General features: G+C 39.5%; 1 protein-coding gene across 1 annotated transcript in view; it reads right to left on the bottom strand.

Moving 5' to 3' along the window:
• Nucleotides 1–317: 317 nt before the first annotated feature.
• Nucleotides 318–18,542, bottom strand: part of NDUFS4 (NADH:ubiquinone oxidoreductase subunit S4) — a 53,736-nt gene continuing 35,511 nt past the window's right edge. Inside the window, exons 3-5 of the mRNA XM_044446144.1 lie at nucleotides 8,808–8,980; nucleotides 5,771–5,844; nucleotides 318–532 (exon numbers count right to left, since the gene is read on the bottom strand). Coding sequence (XP_044302079.1) covers nucleotides 429–532; nucleotides 5,771–5,844; nucleotides 8,808–8,980 — 351 coding nt within the window. The 3' untranslated portion in view covers nucleotides 318–428. The remainder of the gene's footprint in view (nucleotides 533–5,770; nucleotides 5,845–8,807; nucleotides 8,981–18,542) is intronic.

The following is an 18,542-nucleotide window of genomic DNA, read 5'->3' as shown; positions in this document are numbered from 1 at the left end:
AGCAGATATTGACTTCTGCCAGCTCTTAGACCGATTAAATTGTCCCATATGAAGAGAAAAAATCTAGAGGAACATCTATTAACAGTCTTTCTATATGAAAGGGTAGATATTTATTGAATGATAAAATTATTCAAAAGCCAAGGCTTGATCTTTAATGTTGCAGCTCATTTCAAACATTCCTTTTAATGAATTCCACATACAACAATTTCCTAGAGGTATGAACACCCCAAATCTCCTCTCTAAATATAGGGAAGTTTGTAACAGGTTCAATTGGAGACATCAAAAACATTTTAAATAGACACCACAAGATGCATGAGTAGTTTAAAGGTCAAATTTATTAGGAGATTAAGAGATGTATTATACATGGACTATAAATACAGCACAGCTGACTTTATTCACAGTCAGACACAGCGACAGCCAATGCCAACCTATTTTGTGGACACCCTTGTTCTTTTGTTCCAAGAAAAGTTTGCGCCATAAGACTTGGATTTAGGTTTTGGAATCCTCTGCTCTTGAACATCATAGCTCCAGCCTAGGAAAAAACATGTCGAGAATTCTAAACAACACACATACAGTCGATAATACAGAGCAAATGCAACACAAACAAATGTAACTTCAAGCTTTTAAGAGCTAACAAAAAAGAAATAACCAACATATTTGATATATAATATGTAATTACTAGCTTATTCTTTTGTAAAAGGCAGTGAACAATAATCCTTTAAGACAGATACGCCTTAAATGTGACCTACACCTGTTCCCAGGTTTGTCAGATCTCTGGCATTGCATGTTCCAACTTTCACCGCTTCTGCTGATGGACCAGCACTGACAGTTGACACATGAAGTCCTGTAATCTTATGCATCTACACCTCTCTATTTGATGTCTGGCCAAGTTCTGAAAATATGCATGGTAGCAGAGAACCACAATGCCACAAGAAAAGCAAGAAGGACAAAGAGGTGAACTTAGGAGAATTTATTAAGTGGCCTTCAAATCGGAATCAGCTGCTTCGTAGATGAGAAGCATTGCCAATTCTTCCACAGCTTTAAATAAAAATCAGATGGAATCAAAAGGCACTAATCTCTTGAAGGGGTTTTCCCCTCTGTAAGCCTTTTTCCAGCTATATCTCTTATTCAGATCCAGCAGCTGGAGTTGCATGATGACGACGACGATGATGATGATGATGAAGTGGTTGAAATGCTAAGCAGAGACGAGAAAGGGGAGCCTCTGACTGACAGATGGGATTAATGAAGATAAAAGATCTTGATTAAGAGACTATTCAACCACTCAGTCAAAGTGCCATGAGGCCAATCTCGATCTGTGATTAAGTTCTGAGGGCTACTATTGAGTAGGAGAGAGTAAGAAGGAGAGATTGTCACACAGGTAAGCCAAGATCTAAAGGGTTACATGACTATTTTCATGTGTCCAAATAGGATTTGGACTTGTGCTTCTGGAACAAGTCATCTGCCATTCTACCCCTCCCCCCCCACACACCCATCCATGGTAAAAAAAATGTTTAAGGTGGAGGGCAACTGCAGAAGCAGTTTATAATGAGGGATGGAAGTTGGTTTTCTGTTCTAATAATGTAAATGATCAATTCTTGTAGTCAACACTTAAGAGTCATCCTTAGAAGTCCAGTATTATTATTTTACACAAGACATAGCACATATGCCATGACCAAGACACAGGCACAGTATACAATTCTGTAAGAATAAAAATAAAATATATGGGAAGATCTACATAGACTTTTCAATGGGATGATCTTAATTTGATTGTTTCTTTTAAGAAGCATTCAAATTGTTACACAGTGAGCAAAACACATGGAAGAGCATTCTCTAGATCAGCCTTCTCCAAGCTTGGATCCATTAGAGATTAGAACTGCAACACCCACCAGTCCCAACCAGTATGGCCAATGGTCAGACATATTGGGAGCTCTTCGAATCATAGATATGTAGAGTTGGAAGGGGGCAAGAAGGCTACTGGTTCCAACCCCTTGCTCAATGCAGGACTCCAAGTTAAGTATCCCTAACAGATGGCTGTTCAGCATCTTAAACATGTCCAGTGTGGGAGAACCCATGATCTCCCCAAGTAACTGGTTCCATTGTCATATTGTCCTTAACAGTCCAGAAGTATTTTCTGATGTTCAGCCAGAATGTGAACATCCTGTAACTCGAGTCCATTATTCCATGTTCTGCACTCTGGGATGACTGAGACGATTTCCCAGCCTTCCTCTGAATGGCAATCTTTTAAGTACTTGAAGAGTGTTCCCCTCAGTTTTGTCTCCTCAAAGTTAAACATGCCTGGCTCTTTCAGTCTCTACTCATAGGGCTTTGTTTTCAGTCTCTTGATCATCTTTGTTGCTTTCCTTTGAAACTTTTGCAGTTTGCCTGCATCTTAATTAAACTGTGGTGCCCAGAACTGGATGTGGTACTCTAGATGAGGCCTAGCCAACACTGAGCAGAGGAAAAAAAACAAATAGTTTTTCTCAGGATTTGGCAGTGACACTTCCACATTTGCCTTTTTTGCAGCCATATCACATTGTTGATTCATACTCAGCTTGTGATCTACAGCAATTTCAAGATCCTTCGCTCCTGTAATATCAATGAACCAAGTATTCCCCATCTTCTAACTATGCATTTGGGCTCCCCACCCCCTTGGAAAAAAATCCTTCTTAAATTTCATTCTGCTCTCCAAGTTCACTGATTCTGTCTTCCAGGGCAGTAGCTATACCAAACAATGTTGTGCCCTCTGCAAGTTTAATAAGCATTCCTTGCACTTTCTCATCTAAATCATTAATAAAAATAGTGAAGAGCACTGGGGCCAGGATTGAATTCTGAGGTATCCCACTTTTTATGTCTACCCAGTCTGAGAAGTCACTAGTGAGAAGAACTCTCCAAGTCTGACTGTATAGCCAGTTGTGGGTCCACCTGATGTTTGTGCCATCTAGTCCACTTTTAGCTAATTTTCTAATCAGGATATCATGGGGAACTTTGTCAAAAGCTTTGCTGAAGTCAATATAATAGAAGTAATGGACTATTATGTCCATTCCCACAGTCCACAAGGAAGGTTTCTCCATCAAAAATGGTATCAGATTAGTGCAAAGCATCTGGAATGACCTTGGCTGGGGAAGGCTGCTCTAGATCTTGGTTGTTTTAAGAGGCCTGTTTGGTAATGCAGCCTTCCAAAATAAGCTTCCCATCATTCTAACAACAGGGACATGTTTGTCAATTAAGGGCACAGTGCTGGCTGAGGAATGTTGGGAGTTGTAAGACTGTTTTCTTCTAACTCTCTTTTTCTTCCAACAAAAAGCAAACTCAAGCAAACTTAAGTGCACTATCCAGCAAGAGAACCAGATGACAATCCCACTGCAAGATGGCCACAATAAAACTCAGAAGCCTAATCATTCATCAGCTTTGCAAATTTCTTCCTCTCAGACTGATTTCCATGTCTGATTTCTGAATCACACTGAGAAGGAGTGGCACTATAACAATTTTATATGTGACAAACCACTCCCCCTTCATAAATCCAGAATCTCTTTGAAACTGGTTTGAATAATAACTATCTACGTTTTTAATGTTCACACCATATCATATAGGTGATTGCTTCCTTTCCCCTCCCAATATATACCAGAATGGCACAAACCAATCCCTTAAATGTCTTCGATCGCATAAGGGTGCTGCCACTGTCAAGCAGGCAGGCATGAGCTTCCAACTGCCCTTAGGAGCCCATGAGACCAAACTAAGTGTGCTCAATTGTTCTGCCTATGCACCCAAAAGTCAAGTTTTATGGGGGGAAGGAAGGATGCTGTGACTTCCAGTACAAGGGAGACCTTATGAAAACATAAGGTATTTAAAAATACCTTCAGCATAATTCATTATTGGGAATAGGTTAAAAAAAACCTGCAGAAAAATACCCTAAGCAGTAAGATGTTAGACTGACCCGGGTTCTACGCACTAGGCTTCATTCCCCTAGGGGTAACTTCAACTTTTGACTCTAGTGTTCACGAATCAAAATGAGTTTAATGGCCCCATGTTCCTGAGTTTTATAAAGTAGATAATAAACTAATAATAACAACATAACTTGGCATCACTGAATCTGCCTGGCAAGCTCTGTATTCAGGAGGCCTAGTCATGAAATTAGTGAGACTTGTAGGCCAAGATGCCCTGGCACAGGCAAATGGGAAAACAAGCCTCACATCCACATTACGCTAGGCTTTAGGCCAACATTTTTGGTTCCTCAACTCAGTGAGTACAATGTTTCCTGTCAAATATTTGCAGAACATGAGATAAAGAAAAAGGCAGAGGTTTTTTTGTGCCAACACTTAGTGGGCTCTGAATGCTTACAAAAACTCTTCCTTGAAAATCATCAGGCTATAAGACTCTAAGGAAGAATTCAAATGTGTTTTAGTTCAGATAGGAAGATTGCTAAACACCCTTAATCCTGTATAAACAGAGTTCAATGATCGAAAAATGCACTTTATGCAACTAGACTACAGCATCAGAGCATCAAAGAATACTAAAGAATATTTATTGCAAACATTCATTATATGCAAGTGCTAACCCAGGTGTTAAGAAGTGATTCCTTGCTGAGGAATGCATTTCCCTGAAGTAATATCCACTGGATTTTAATGAGATTTGCTTCTGAGTGTCCAGTATCATAGTGCCAACTTCCCAATGGACAAAACAAGAATATATGCATGCTCTACTGACTTCAAACCATGATGAGCTATTATTGTGCTTAACTGACCAGATTCCAGACAAGCATTTTTAGACAAGTGCTCTAGACTTCTCCATCCTAGCGCTTCGTAGTTATATTGTACAACTACCTCATTCCCAGACAGCATGCTGGCTCAGAATGATGGAGACTGTGGTACAATACATTTAAGTGATACTAAACTAGTGAAGCCTGGCTTAATCCATGAGTCAATTTGCAAATGTGCAGTTGAATAAAGTTTTTCAAACTATTAATTTATTACAGTAACAAAGAATTAAGACACATGGACTCTGCATGGTCTCTCTCTTTGTTCACTTCTGAAGACAATGTACAATCAAGCTAGTCAAGGCTATGTAGCAAAACAAAGGAGATAGTACCCGGTATTCCCTTTCCAAATCCTAAATGCCTCTTGCAGTAGCCAATTCAGGTCTACAACAGGTAACTCTAATACATACGTTTGCTCCTACTAGTTGTCTATATTAACAAAGTTACATTGGCAACATCTTCTTGCTCTGCCATGGACAGACTCTCCCACTGGGGAAGAAGTAGTAAGGAAGAGGAAAGCTACATGGCTCTGCATCATTCTAAGTTACAGACAGGCATTCCAGGTTAGACTATGCATTATAGAAAAAGCTTGCAATACACAGTACAAGGTACAAATCCCTCAGTGGGGCAGAGGAACAAGGTAGGGAAAAGCCTAAGAATGGGGTAAGTTAGACAGAAAATGAACATTTCCAGTGGAAAAACTGATGGAAAGTTTTCATTATGAGCTGAATCAGGGGATAAGGCAGGCTCCAACTTTACGCTGCGTGCGTGAGAGATGATGTTTGAACCCTCTGATTTCAGCATCATGTGACCACAACAGGGCTAATGAGTGGGTAGCTGCTGGCCTAGGTCACCCTCTCAGCAGCTGCACATCTGCAGAGCTGAAACACCAGACCCATGCCACTGCCTTGTGATAAGGGCACTGGATACCTGCCTCCCCACCCCCAGTCCATCTTTCTCAGCAGATGAAACTGGTGGTCTGTCACAAAAGGCTACATATATTGCTGCTCCACGTACCGTTTTTTTCAGCAAAGGCAATAGCTGCTTCCTTTGAAGAAAAGGTTAGAAGCATATTGGACAGAGGATCCGCCCTGTAAGAAAGGTAGGGATTCATTTACTCATTTTAAAGCTACAGGGCTGATTTCAAGGTAGAGCACAGCATAAATGCAACATACAAAAACAAGACAGCTGCAAACTTTAAAGCAGACCCAAACTTCTGCAGTTAAGTAAGTACAATCTATTTAGGTACCCAGTGAAGTATTTTCTATGGGCACTTAAATGATAGCAGCACTGGCATGAGCTAACACCCATCCTCCTTGGGCAACTGGCTCGCTACTATTGTGTATGGAGAGCTGGACTAGCTGGACTGTTGGTCTGATCCAGCATGGCTTTTCTGACATTCTTAAGAAAGCCCTCTCCCTTGTAGATTATCCTTGTGCTTCTGCTGGAAGAGACACGCGGAAAAGAAATCTTAACAGAATGGGCACGTTGCTATGGGAGTAAGTGCTCTTTCAAGTATTTAGATCTCAAGCCATTTAGAGCCAGGTATTTAGATCTCAGGGATGCGGTGGCACAGTGGGTTAAACCGCTGAACCACTGGGCTGGTTGATCGAAAGGTTGACAGTTCGAAACCGCAGACAGGGTGAGCTCCCTTACTCTGTCCCAGCTCCTGCCAACCTTGCAGTTCAAAAGCAGTTTTTATCTATTCAAGTAGATAAAAAGGTACCACTTCAGTGGGAAGGTAACAGCACCTCGGTGTTTAGTCATGCCGGCCACATCACCACAGAAACTGTGAGGACAAATGCTGGCTCCCTCGACCAGGAAACGGAGTTGAGCACTGCCCCCAAGAGTCAAACATGACTGGACTTTAATGCCATGGGGAAACCTTTTACCTTTATTTAGATCTCAAGTAAATAAAAACCAGCACTTTGAACTGAAGCTGGATGTTAGCAGGCCGTCGGTGAACTCTCTTTAAGTACAATGCATTGCACATATAACACACAGAAGTAATCCAACTGGAAAGTTATTAGAGCATTAATCATCATGGCCAGACACACTGTGACAAGAAATGGCAGCAGCTGGTGAAACAGCTGTTGGTGGTAACAAGGTCCTGATACCAGTGATAGGACTGGATGACCCTGCTTAGAGAGTACAACTCTGTCCATCCTCCCAGTCACAAACACCTTGTCAGGATTCAATTTCATTTTTAGGACATCATCCTTTGTTGCATTTAGGCACAAATTCACAGCCTTATTCAGCTTAGGTAACAGGGAAAAACAGAGCTGAGCATTCAAATCCCCCAACCTCATCCAGCAGCTTCATACAGATGTTAAAAAGTATGGCAGGTAGAATGGAAACTTTCAGGTTCTCAATGCCTCAGTGCCATGAGGTCAAGTACAAGTTCCACAGAATTTTCAAAATACAAATTGTCTGATGCAAGTCAAGTATATTTTAAATAACGTTTTACAACTCAAGCAATTCACACTCTGTTCAAGTGTTTTTCTACCTGAGAGATGATATAAGTTCTCTTCATCCAACAAAAAATTTTACATGTCAAGATGAGCTGGTAATGATTTTTTTCCTATTTGCATTCTGATTTCATATTTTAAAAGAGAAGGCTGAACCACAAAAAGGCCAAGAATTCTTAGCCTTCCACTTTCCCAGTGAGTCAAGCATCCAGCCCACAGCTCAACCCAAAATGCTAAGCATGTGCAGTACTAACTTTTTCTGAATGCCTCTTTCATGAATAACACTACCACAATAACTAAAATAGAACTTTCAGTGCCACCAAGGGAAGCTTTATGAATTCTCAGAATTTATGAGAATACATATCTCCATTATGGTGTCTCTGAAATTATATAAAACTCATCTCAATGTCACAAAAGGGAAACAAGATTCTTTTGCTAAAGATACTGGACATTCCTGAGATGCCCTTTTGATATGCAATAAGAAAAGATTCTTACAGAACACAATATTTGTACCAGCTTTAGAGAAATACTGAACTAACTTTAGCAAGCAAGGAGATAAAACAATATGCAAAGGCTGACTGTGAGCTGGGATTCATTTTATTGTACCTTTAACATAGCCATTTAACAAGTGACCACTATGGACATGGTACCACATACTAATTGAATTACAAATATAATATGAACCTTCGTTTTGGAGGTCATTCAGTATTAAATTAGGTGGACAAGGAAATCGAAGGTATTTTCCACCCTCTTGTATCCTGCCTTGGGCGACAGCCATCTAAATATATTACTAAACATATTTAGGACAGCAGAATGAACACTGACTCTACCAGCTTTGCTCTTTATATATTGTTGGGGGTCAGTGAAACCCACATTTATTATTACTGTTCCTAAAACCTATGTTTACTGAAATGCCAAGATCCCTTCTAAAATGGGCAGTGAAAGACCCACTGAAATCTCATTTCAGAATAAATCTACCATCATAATAATACTTAGCATTTATATAACACTTTGTTTAGGTTTAAAGAACAACATATATATTTAGTAATCCTTTCAAACATGCTATAGGGTTGGTCAACATTATTTCTATATTACAGATAGATGACTGAGGCTAAAAGCTAGTGGTTTACCTGTATACCTTAGCATAAATTAGTTTTTGGGCTCCTTTTTAAACTAATCTAAATCAGCAAGCAATTTAAAGAAGGAACATGAAGCACAGATAATTGTGTGTGATAGGAAAAGTTCATGATGGATCCTTGGATTTTAAAAGAGAAGGTTAAACCACAAAAGAGCCAAGATTCTTTAGCCTTCTGCTTTCCCAGAGACTCAGACATTTTCAAACATTTCCTTAACACTCAAACTGCCCAGCCCATGGCATTCAAGTTCCTCTGATCCAAGCAGTTACACTAATGGCAAACAGAAGGTCTACCAAGCTGCCCTGCAATATTAGAATAGATAAACCAATGGGATCTACATAGGCAGAGGACAGGAAATATATTCTGGAGGGAACTGCTGGATAAAATACGTCAGAGAACGAAGTTCAACAATCCAAGCACTATCAACATACTATTTTATTTTATACTTACGTGGATGCCCAACCCATCAGTGGATTTTCCCAGCGCTCCCTTGTGTCAAATTCCATCTTCCATTTTTTGGTGTTGTTGAGCCCAGCTTGCATTGCATTACGGGCTGGAACAAAAATGTGAACTTTTCTGGTTTTAATATGCTCCTCTGGTACACCAGTTAGGGGTGAAATGTCCTACAAAAATAAGAAATAACAGAAATATGACCTCTTTAAGAATGCACATGTGACTTTACACTTATGGCAAGAGGTCGCTTTGATTGAGGGACATAAAATACACAATCCAGAAGATGTTTAATTTTCATGAACCACATACAGAATCTTCAGAACTAACCTACAGGAAAACCTACCCATGAGTCTTGCTTGAATTGTCACTTAACTGAAGTGGATGAAGGGTTCAGACCTCATTGTTGCACATACAAATTTGAATGGGCTATTGTAGACATTTCTCCTGTGGTCCACAATACTGAACAACTGGTTCTGGATAGTTATATTGACCTCAGACCTATTGCTTTGTAAAAGTAAATGCTGTATGAAGGAATATGATTTCAACCTGACAAGTCAGATGTTTTGAATTAGCATTTGGGTTAATTACTTGAAAGGCTCGGTTTCCAAAGTTTCTGGAGCCTTAAAATCAAAACCATTTCCAAATTGTTACTCAATCTGGTCAAGAACTAAACATCTTTTGCATGCATCTTCAAGAGCTTCCACATATATAATTATCAATGCAGGCTGAGATTGCTTCAAGGGTCTCCAACTTTCATAAGAGACATTTGGGGTGGTGAATGAGAAACACCTTGCAACGAACACTAAAATCTTCACTGTTCTGGTCTTACTTTAAGAGGTTGTCCAAGTTTAAATACAGTCTGCTCTGTTGCTGCTATAAAGCAGCACAGCAAAAAGGAGAGTACCTCCTTCATGGAAGACAAATTTTGCTTTGCAAAGAACTAAGTTGTACAGTCACACAGTATTATCGTTCATGTTTGAACAGTGAAACATAATGGGGGCCTGAAAAACCAACATCGTTGCAATATGCTGCTGGCAATGCTGCTGTCTGTGTGAATTCTGTGCACAGTAAGAGGGGAAAGACAGGGAGAGGACTGAATTAGATTGGTAGAATGAAGATGCAGGAACAGGTTCTTTGGCTGTCAAATTTAAGTGATGGGTTAAATCTAACAAACAAGGAGGAGTTTTATGTCTTCTTTGTGCTATCTTCACCCTACCCAGCCTCGGGATTGGGCAGTTTCTGGAAAGTGCCAACAATTTTCTATCATTTGCAGTTCACTCCTAGTTCACTCCTCTTAATATCTGTTGACCAAGTACATGTGGATCATTTTATTTATTTATTTTTCCATTTATATCCTGCCTTTTTCCTACAAAGGGCTCAAGGCAGCTTACATCATTCTCCTCCTCCATCTTATCCCCACAGCAACAACCCTGTGAGGTAGGTTGGGCTGAGAGTCTGTGACTGGCCCAAAGTCACCCAGTTGGCTCCATGGCTGAGCGGGGACTAGAACCCAGATCGTCTGAGTCCCAGTCCCATGCTCTTAACCACTACACAACACTGGCTCTCTACTTCCTCTCTACTTCATCATCAACTACTTCCTCCAGAAGCTACCACAATAAGCTAGCAGAAGTAACTCAAAACTGCCGCCTAGTTAGATTCTTCCATGTACAGTGCCAGCAAGAGAGGCTTGGACTCTCTTCCATTGCCTCTCTCCAGGAACAAAGGCTGATCTGGTGTGGGTCCAACTACAGGCAGACGGAACTAATCCAACCAGTGATGACATGACTTAAGTTTGAGGAGGAAAACAAGTTTAAATAGCACATTGGGATATTAAGAATAAGCCTCAAGCTACCAACTTATGAGTTGCTTCTGTCACAGAATTTAAAAGCTCTTCATACTCTCACCAGACCATCCTTAAAAAAAATGGGGAAGGCATGTCTTCCACTCCTCCCTCCTCTTTTTTTTCACTTCATAAAATAAACTCCGAGATCAGTCACAACTGCCAAGTGTGAAATGTTTGTCTTGCATTTAGAACTAAGAAAAAAACCCACAGGAAATTACAACAATGCATAAAAGCAAAGCTCAGACTACCTAAAGCAAACTGTCAAAATATTTTAACAATTTAATCATAAATGTTTTCTTTGAGACCAAGTAGTGTTTATGTTGAATTCTAGTCTAGTCAAAATATGAAGACACACCAATTATTAGTCAAAATGTTGCAACACACAAAACTACATTCTCTTGGCATTGATTGCTAAAAAAGAAGTATCTGAAAGGTTGTTTGATTGAGCAACCAATTGTCATGCTTTACACAATGTGTTTCACTTGCAGTAAAAAAATAAGGCGAGGCTCACTCAATTGTCCCAGCTTGTCCGTTTATAGAAGTCAACTGACAATATATCACAAACATACCCTAGGGCTTAGGACACATAAAGCAAGGTGTGGGGGAGCATTTCATATGGCTATCAAACCGATTCTTATTATTTTCCAAAAAGATATATCAGAAAAATACGTTAACAAACATTCAGAAAAAATAAAGAAGGAAAAACAAACAAAAATATTAAGGAAAAATTAAAAAAAAAGATTTAGGTTTATCACAGATACTGAAATCAATAGTGTACCACATATGCTGAGTTAAGACAATCTGATCCAAGTTAGAACACATTAAAAGAAGTTTCCTTTTCCACTCCTACATAAAACAAAAACCAAAAACCAAACCCCAAAAGCTTTGAAACCTCTGCCACTATTTGGTAATCACAACCACTATTTGCTCATCAAGTACGCTTCTGCAGGTGCCATGTACCAATCCGCAATGGATGATAGGAATGAACCTATGACATCATCTAGTACAGCACCCAGACAATTTCCCAGGGGCCAAACCCATGACATGAATGCCATGGTTCTACAAGACGCAACATACAGTCCAGTGGGAAGAGCACACAATGAGAGTGCCCACACAGTAAGAGCACACACGTAACACAAGTCTTGGCTTGTATTTCCTCTGCTTTCATTTTTCACCCAAGCAACTCACCCAGATCAAGTGCAAGCTGTGACAACTAAGGAACTAACTTTTCCTTATATCTCAACCTAATTTCCTACTGAAAGTCATCCTTCAATCTACTTCATCAGGCAAAACAATGTGGTCATTGCCTATATTGTGAGCTTACAGGGCTTGCTTTATTGCAGTACGCATACTATTTATCTTGTATCCACTGGAAGGGAAGGGTTGTTTTCCTAATTTACAGTTACCCCATTTGCATTGGTAGAAGTGGAAGGAAAGTGCTCTGTTGTCATGTGTTCCTCTGTTCTGCACACCTACATCTTTTCTGGGGATGGTGGGGTTATAGTGCTGGAAGGGTGTGATGGCTAGTGTTAAGGTATCCCATTAGAAGTCTTCTGCAGCTCGTCCCACCCCCAGTTCCTATGCTTACCTGTGTGAGGAGTCTTCCCTTTGCAGCTCCTACTGCAGGAGAAGAATTGTGCCTCTTGGTTGGTGTCCCTGTCTGGAATCCTGGAGTCAAATACTTCTAAGAACTTTAAAAGCATTTGTTCTATGGCCATGAATTGTTGTCCCTGGGCTTTGTTGGATGCTTGTTGTTCACATACAGAGCCTGGCTGTGCCAGGTCTCCACACACAGCATGGATCCAGTCCTAACAGTGTGGCAATAGATATCTCAAGATTTGCCCTGCTTTGAGTTATACCACCATCAAAACTAGTCTGTTGGTCTCAAGACAGGTTCTTTTCAGCTGAAATGCTCAAAATCTAGATCAGCTTTCTATGAAGTGTTCAGTTCTGGCTCCTTTGCTACTTGCTTTTAGACGGGTGGCAGTAACTGATAGTTTCAGCTGTTGTTCTATGCTGCTACTGTGTAAAGTCCCTTATGAGTGTTGGAGATTTTGGGGTTGTTCATAGATTCATAGACGAGTAGGGTCGGAAGGGGCCAAGGAGGCCATCAAGTCCAACCCCCTGCTGGTGCAAGATGCCAAGCCACACATTATTACTGTGTATTATTTTGACTGGAAACCACTTTTATTAACATCTGTTCACTGTTCATGAGAAGGGGTTCAACAGTGCACCAATGCACATGTAGAGTCTTCACATGAGGAGCTATCCTGACTGGACCAGGATGTCTTTCTTCCACCATCTCCTGATACATGTGGAGTGCTAGTTTTCAAACAGACTCCTTCTTCCTGACAGTAAAAAAAGCCAATAGTGAAGATACAGGCAATGAGGAAGATTGTCTAACTCTCAAACTAAAGACAAACTCTTTAGTTTGTCTAAACAGAAACCTTGGGATAATTAGCTTTAATGGGCTTTATACCTACATAAGTGGTAAAAGGATCACAGTCTTATTTTGAATATCAGTAAAACTCTGAAGCTTACTGCTTTTTAAAATGTCAATATATGATATTTTCAACACTAATGCTTCAGATTTGCTAGCTTTTCCCTCTATTTCTTTTATTAATTTGGCCTCTCTTACATTTTCTATTCTTTCCTATAAGCATGCATTTCTTTTATCAGTCCAAGATTCTGTTTTATGTACATAAACCATAATGCATTTTGCTGTAAAACTGATCTCTGGTTCTGTCTGAAACTGCCTCTCTTACAGAGTCTGAATAGCTACATTTTTTCACAATGTATACGCCTGTAACATTAACTGTTTACCTTCCCAACTAGCTAATCTCTGTGCAAACATCCTTGCTATTTTTTCTACACCCACTGTCATATTCCACTCTATTTCCTGTCCTCTATTTCCTCTATTTCCATCTCATTCATGTGCATGTTCTGAAACAGAGACATGTTCAATTCCAGACATCTCATGCATTTTTTTCTTAAGTAAATTATTACTAGGTAACCATCTGGACTCAAATAGAATATAACTTTAGGGATAATCTGAGTGGAATGCTCACTTCTGGTGCACATTCCACTTGTGCATTATCTTCCATCATTACTCCAACCTACACCAATGCTGAGTGGAATACTCAGTTTATTACTTCTTGTTTTCAGCTTCTTCCAAACTTTCAAGGCCAAGCCAAGTGTTCACTTTGTTTCATTTCCCTTGTTACTCCTACTCTCTCCCATACCAGCTCTGTCTTCTCTCTATACCTGCACATAGCTTCAAAACTGCTGGTGCTCACACTCAGAAATGTTCCATTGTACATGCATAGCTCTGATTTTTCCCACTTGGGGTTTAACTTCTCCTTTAATTAAACACAGATGCTTTCCTTTTTCCAAGAACAAAGACACCATATTATATAAGTCAGTGGTCCCACCCTGACCAGAAACCCACTGCTGCTCAGTCTCTCTGCTTATTTTTCTATACAACATCACTGTGCATGAAACTAGAAAGCATAAAATATAGAATGCTTCTACCTTGTCTCTCCAAGGTAGATTTTATCTACCAGATTTTATGTTACACCTATTGTAATAGTTTGTGTGAACACATGCTGACCTAAGGCTCCTGAAACCTGTGGTACATATTGTTAGCTACAATTCATAAGATAAAACTATTCACAGCCTACTATCTCTTTGATGGGGAAAGCATAGCACCAAGATTTCCTATTTAGAAAAGCAGCTGGGGTTGGGAAACCAACTTGCAACTGAATTTAGAGTAAGCAACTACTAGCTTGCCTTTCATGAGCTGAAAGTGAACACACTGTCCTCTACACTTGTGTAGTGTATAGTAATGCCCTTGTTTCCTCTTGTGCTGCAGAGCAATAGGAATCATCTTTCCTCCCGGCTAGGTCCTGAGTTTATGGAAGCATGTGATCTAAACAAAGAGAAATGGATGTTTGCCAGAACAACAGCATTAGTCTTTGAAGAAACCAAAGGAGCTCTGGAGAGAAGTCTCCTTTGTGACTCAAGGAAAGGTAGAGTTCAGTCCCTTCTTTTTCCCAAGAACGGATGGGCCATTAGTAGAAAACTAGGTCACAGGAAGGGGATCTTCCTACTGAAAGAAACAGATTAGACATGTAGTATTATTTACTGCTGGAAGTTAAATGCTGAAGAAAATTAGAAGTTTTTGCCGTTTTCTATCATGCTGTTGAATGACCACTACAGATAGTTACAGCTGACAGACTACTGCTGCTACACTAGTTATTTAAAACTAGTGTAGAGTTTTACAATAGGGTTGTGCTGCCCTTGGAAGATCTGTTATGCTTGCAAATTACCTCTCACAAAGGAAAAAAATGCTCATCTAATGTGAAAAAGACAAAACACAAGTATCACATATTTGATTAGCTGCAACCAACCAACAAAATTTAGTAGTAGCATGGGATTTATCCTCTGAAAGCCTTTTTGAAGGCAAGAAGAAAAACAGGGCCTGCTTTAATAATTTACAATAGCTACATGATGCTGCTAGCTTGTACTTTTGATTCATTACAGCCAAAGTTTCCATGCCTTCTGGGAATGCAGCAATTGTTTATTGATATCTCTCCCCCTCCCCCCACATACACACAGTCCTCCTTTCCCAAGTTTAAAGCTGGAAATTGAACAGACAGAACAATGAGTTTCTGGCCTGTGAAGCCCAAGTTGTCCCGACACAGAATTGCTGTTTCTGCTTGTGATAGACATGTAAGGTACTGTAGCATTGCTGAGCCGTTGCCAAAGATATGGAATAAAGGCTTGGCATCTCTCACATACTTGACACCTAAAGAACACAGAAGCTCTAAAATTCCTATTCCCTGTAGGCGCACTTTCAGTCTAGACAAACTGATTTCTCACACTTTGAAAATGCATTACAACACTCTATTGTGATCATTTCATCCACACAGCTTCAGCTACTGACAGAAGAACCTGTCCTTTTAGCAACATTTCAATGGGCTAAAGCTCCCGCTTCAAGACACCATTAAAAACAATATAATATTTGAAAAGAACTAAGTCCAACTCTCTACTCTGTCTCCAATGCTTTGTTCTGAGTTCAAGTTCTTAGTGAAATTACCTGTGAACCAACTTTCTGAAAGAAAGATGTTAGGAGATGATTGTTTTATCTACATTTTGAAATAAAACCTTTTTGTATCCTTTGGAGTAGTGGGCTTAATGATTTCAACCTTTTAGAGTTCAGTCACTTTAAACTGCAGGCAAGTAACACCTGTAGGATTTCATTGATATTATGTTGATGTTTATTTATGTTTGAAGAAGAGATTGCTAACAGATCAATTACTACATTTTATATATAAAACTCTACTGGAACCTTGCTTGACATGACACATAACCTTTTCCATTTTGAGACATGCTTTCAGATGCAGCAATATGAGGGACTTTAAAGGAATAAAATAGGAATTTTAAGAATTAAAGAATATCTCATAAAACAATTGCAGCAGAATTTAGGGAACCAGTGTCTGGAGCTGAACCTTCAACTCCTTCAAAAAAGCAAAGAAGCAGGATGCACATAAAATCCTAGCCTCAGATATTAATGAAGGAGAGTTTCAATCACTCATGTCCTTCTTCATTTCTGAGACCAATTATTTCCTTTAATCCTGCTATGGCAGAAATTGCCACTGTAAGCTTTTAGATAACTAGATGGCCAAAATAACCCAAATGCTTCTACCCCACCTTATTTACAGCTGAGTATCAATACTTTGTGTTTCATGAACTGGGAATACACAGTCATTTTACATCTGCACTATGACATATCACACTATTTGCCCAGAAGAGATTGTACAGAGCCTCTGAGAGCAAATATCTACTGTTTAACATTTTCCTCCTCTCTAAATAAAGGAAGCTGGGAACAAGCAATGGGAAGTTGATGTCAAAATGCAGAAAACCTCCCAGCAAGCTCCCAGCAGCCACCCAAGATTCAGAGCCTTGCTAGTTGCCCTCTTTTCAATGCCAGAATTTCACACATTTCAATGACCATTATGACTTCAAAGAATCAAATTTTCATCATTGTCCATCATCTGCCGGTTGATTTGTATAAAGGAGTTCTTCTGCATGCACTCCAGACAAAAGACTCCTTACTTCCATGCCTATATATCAAGTTTAAAAGTTCCGTTTGTGACACTTGTGTCTGTGGTAAATTAGGGTAACACTGAAGGAGTGCAGCTGCTCTGCAGGAGCCTCCTTTTTGGCACCATTTCACTTAAATAAAAACCGAATAATTAGCCTCAGCCTTTATTAAACCACAAAAATGCCACTAGCCTCAGTAATTACTCTGGGTTGCCCAGCTTACTTAACCTTCATAGTTTATATTTTTTAATATAAAATCAGAGGTCTAAAAATGCTTTCACCACTATAAGTAAATTTGCTGCCAGGTCCCATATATTTTGATGGAGGAAGGTAGGGTAAAATTACTCTATCGTAAAATAAGCTGATATTTTAAATTGGGCCACTGAAGGTGCAATCCAATCCAGATGCCTGTAACCTTCCAAAGTTGGAGGATTACAGGCATCCTATGCAGTGTGGGAGGAGCTTGGAGGCACAGGAGATCACCCAAAGCAATAAGCAATCTTAAACAGACCCTCACTTCGACTTACTTTCAAAGCAGCCATCAATGTAAAATTACTATGTCATTATTGCTGTATCTTTTAAAGGGTGAGAGATCATTTGGACACTACTTTGCTACCTGCACACACACAGTCCTCCTCCAGCTCCAGCTTGTGTCACCTAACTGATCAATGAAGAAGCTATACTGTTTGCTTTGACCTCCTTACCCAGTTCTCCCTTGCCCTGCAATAATTAACAAATACAAAGAAAAACAAGTCTAGTATCTTCTGAAATGTTTGACCGAGGCCCTATAGCAGCATTGAGCTTGGTGAAATCTTTTTAAAACAATTCACTGCTGATGTATTTGTATATAAACCTGAATTGGACTACAACTCTATATTACCTCTGCCCATCCTATCTCACCAAGAGAATGCTGCACCTGGAAACTGTAGAGGGGGTGTATATTTACACAGAACAGAGGGCAAAGTAGAAAGTAAGAACATGACTTGTTCTGCAGGTAAACTTCCAAGGACACCATCATAGACTTGCATTATGTGTTTATGTGCATGTCTGGATGCACCTGGCAACTATTTTGTTTGGTTTGGTTTATAGACAGGACAAGGAATCTATAGAAAACATTATGTAAAAATGGAAAAACTGAGATGAGGATGATGATGGTGGTCCAATCTGCATCTTTATTTTCCTAGAAATAAGCATTGCATAACACAAACTTGGCAGAGGGCAAATATGAGCACTTTCCCATTAAAATGGTCAACTGCCATTTCTGGCAACATGCCTTTGATAGGTGTCTTTGCTAGACTGTGCACTAAGCCTGGCATAACATTGGAAAAGAATAGTTAAAACAAATAAACTATGACTCCACAGCAGCAAAAAGTTATATAAGCTTTATTGACTTGTCTGAATAGCAAATGATCTATCAAGAGATGAATTCCATATTGTTGATACATAATGTTGTTTTCTATTGCTCTTAACATTTATATAGGATCACAGTAGGGGTGTCATGAACACAGCTCCAGTTTTGTGACACTCTTAAACAGCGTATTTTAATGTTTGTTGCTCAGATTGTATGAAATAGGTTGAAGATTGATAGCAAACAAAGTGGTTGCTCTATGTTAGTATCATTTCATGATCCTGTTATCACTGTGGGAATAAAGCTTGTACAAAGAGTAAAGGATGAGCATCTTAACAGGTTCCTGTATATAGGTGAAGAGTCAGAGAATCTACTGGGCTTACTTCTTGGACATGGAATTAATTTTGTAAGATGGACAAGGTTTTAACTTTAAAAA

This window comes from Varanus komodoensis, unplaced genomic scaffold, assembly GCF_004798865.1.
Source record: "Varanus komodoensis strain SLA01 unplaced genomic scaffold, ASM479886v1 scaffold5, whole genome shotgun sequence".
Classification (NCBI taxonomy): Eukaryota; Metazoa; Chordata; class Lepidosauria; order Squamata; family Varanidae; genus Varanus; species Varanus komodoensis.
This window is presented reverse-complemented; position numbering and strand designations above follow the sequence as displayed.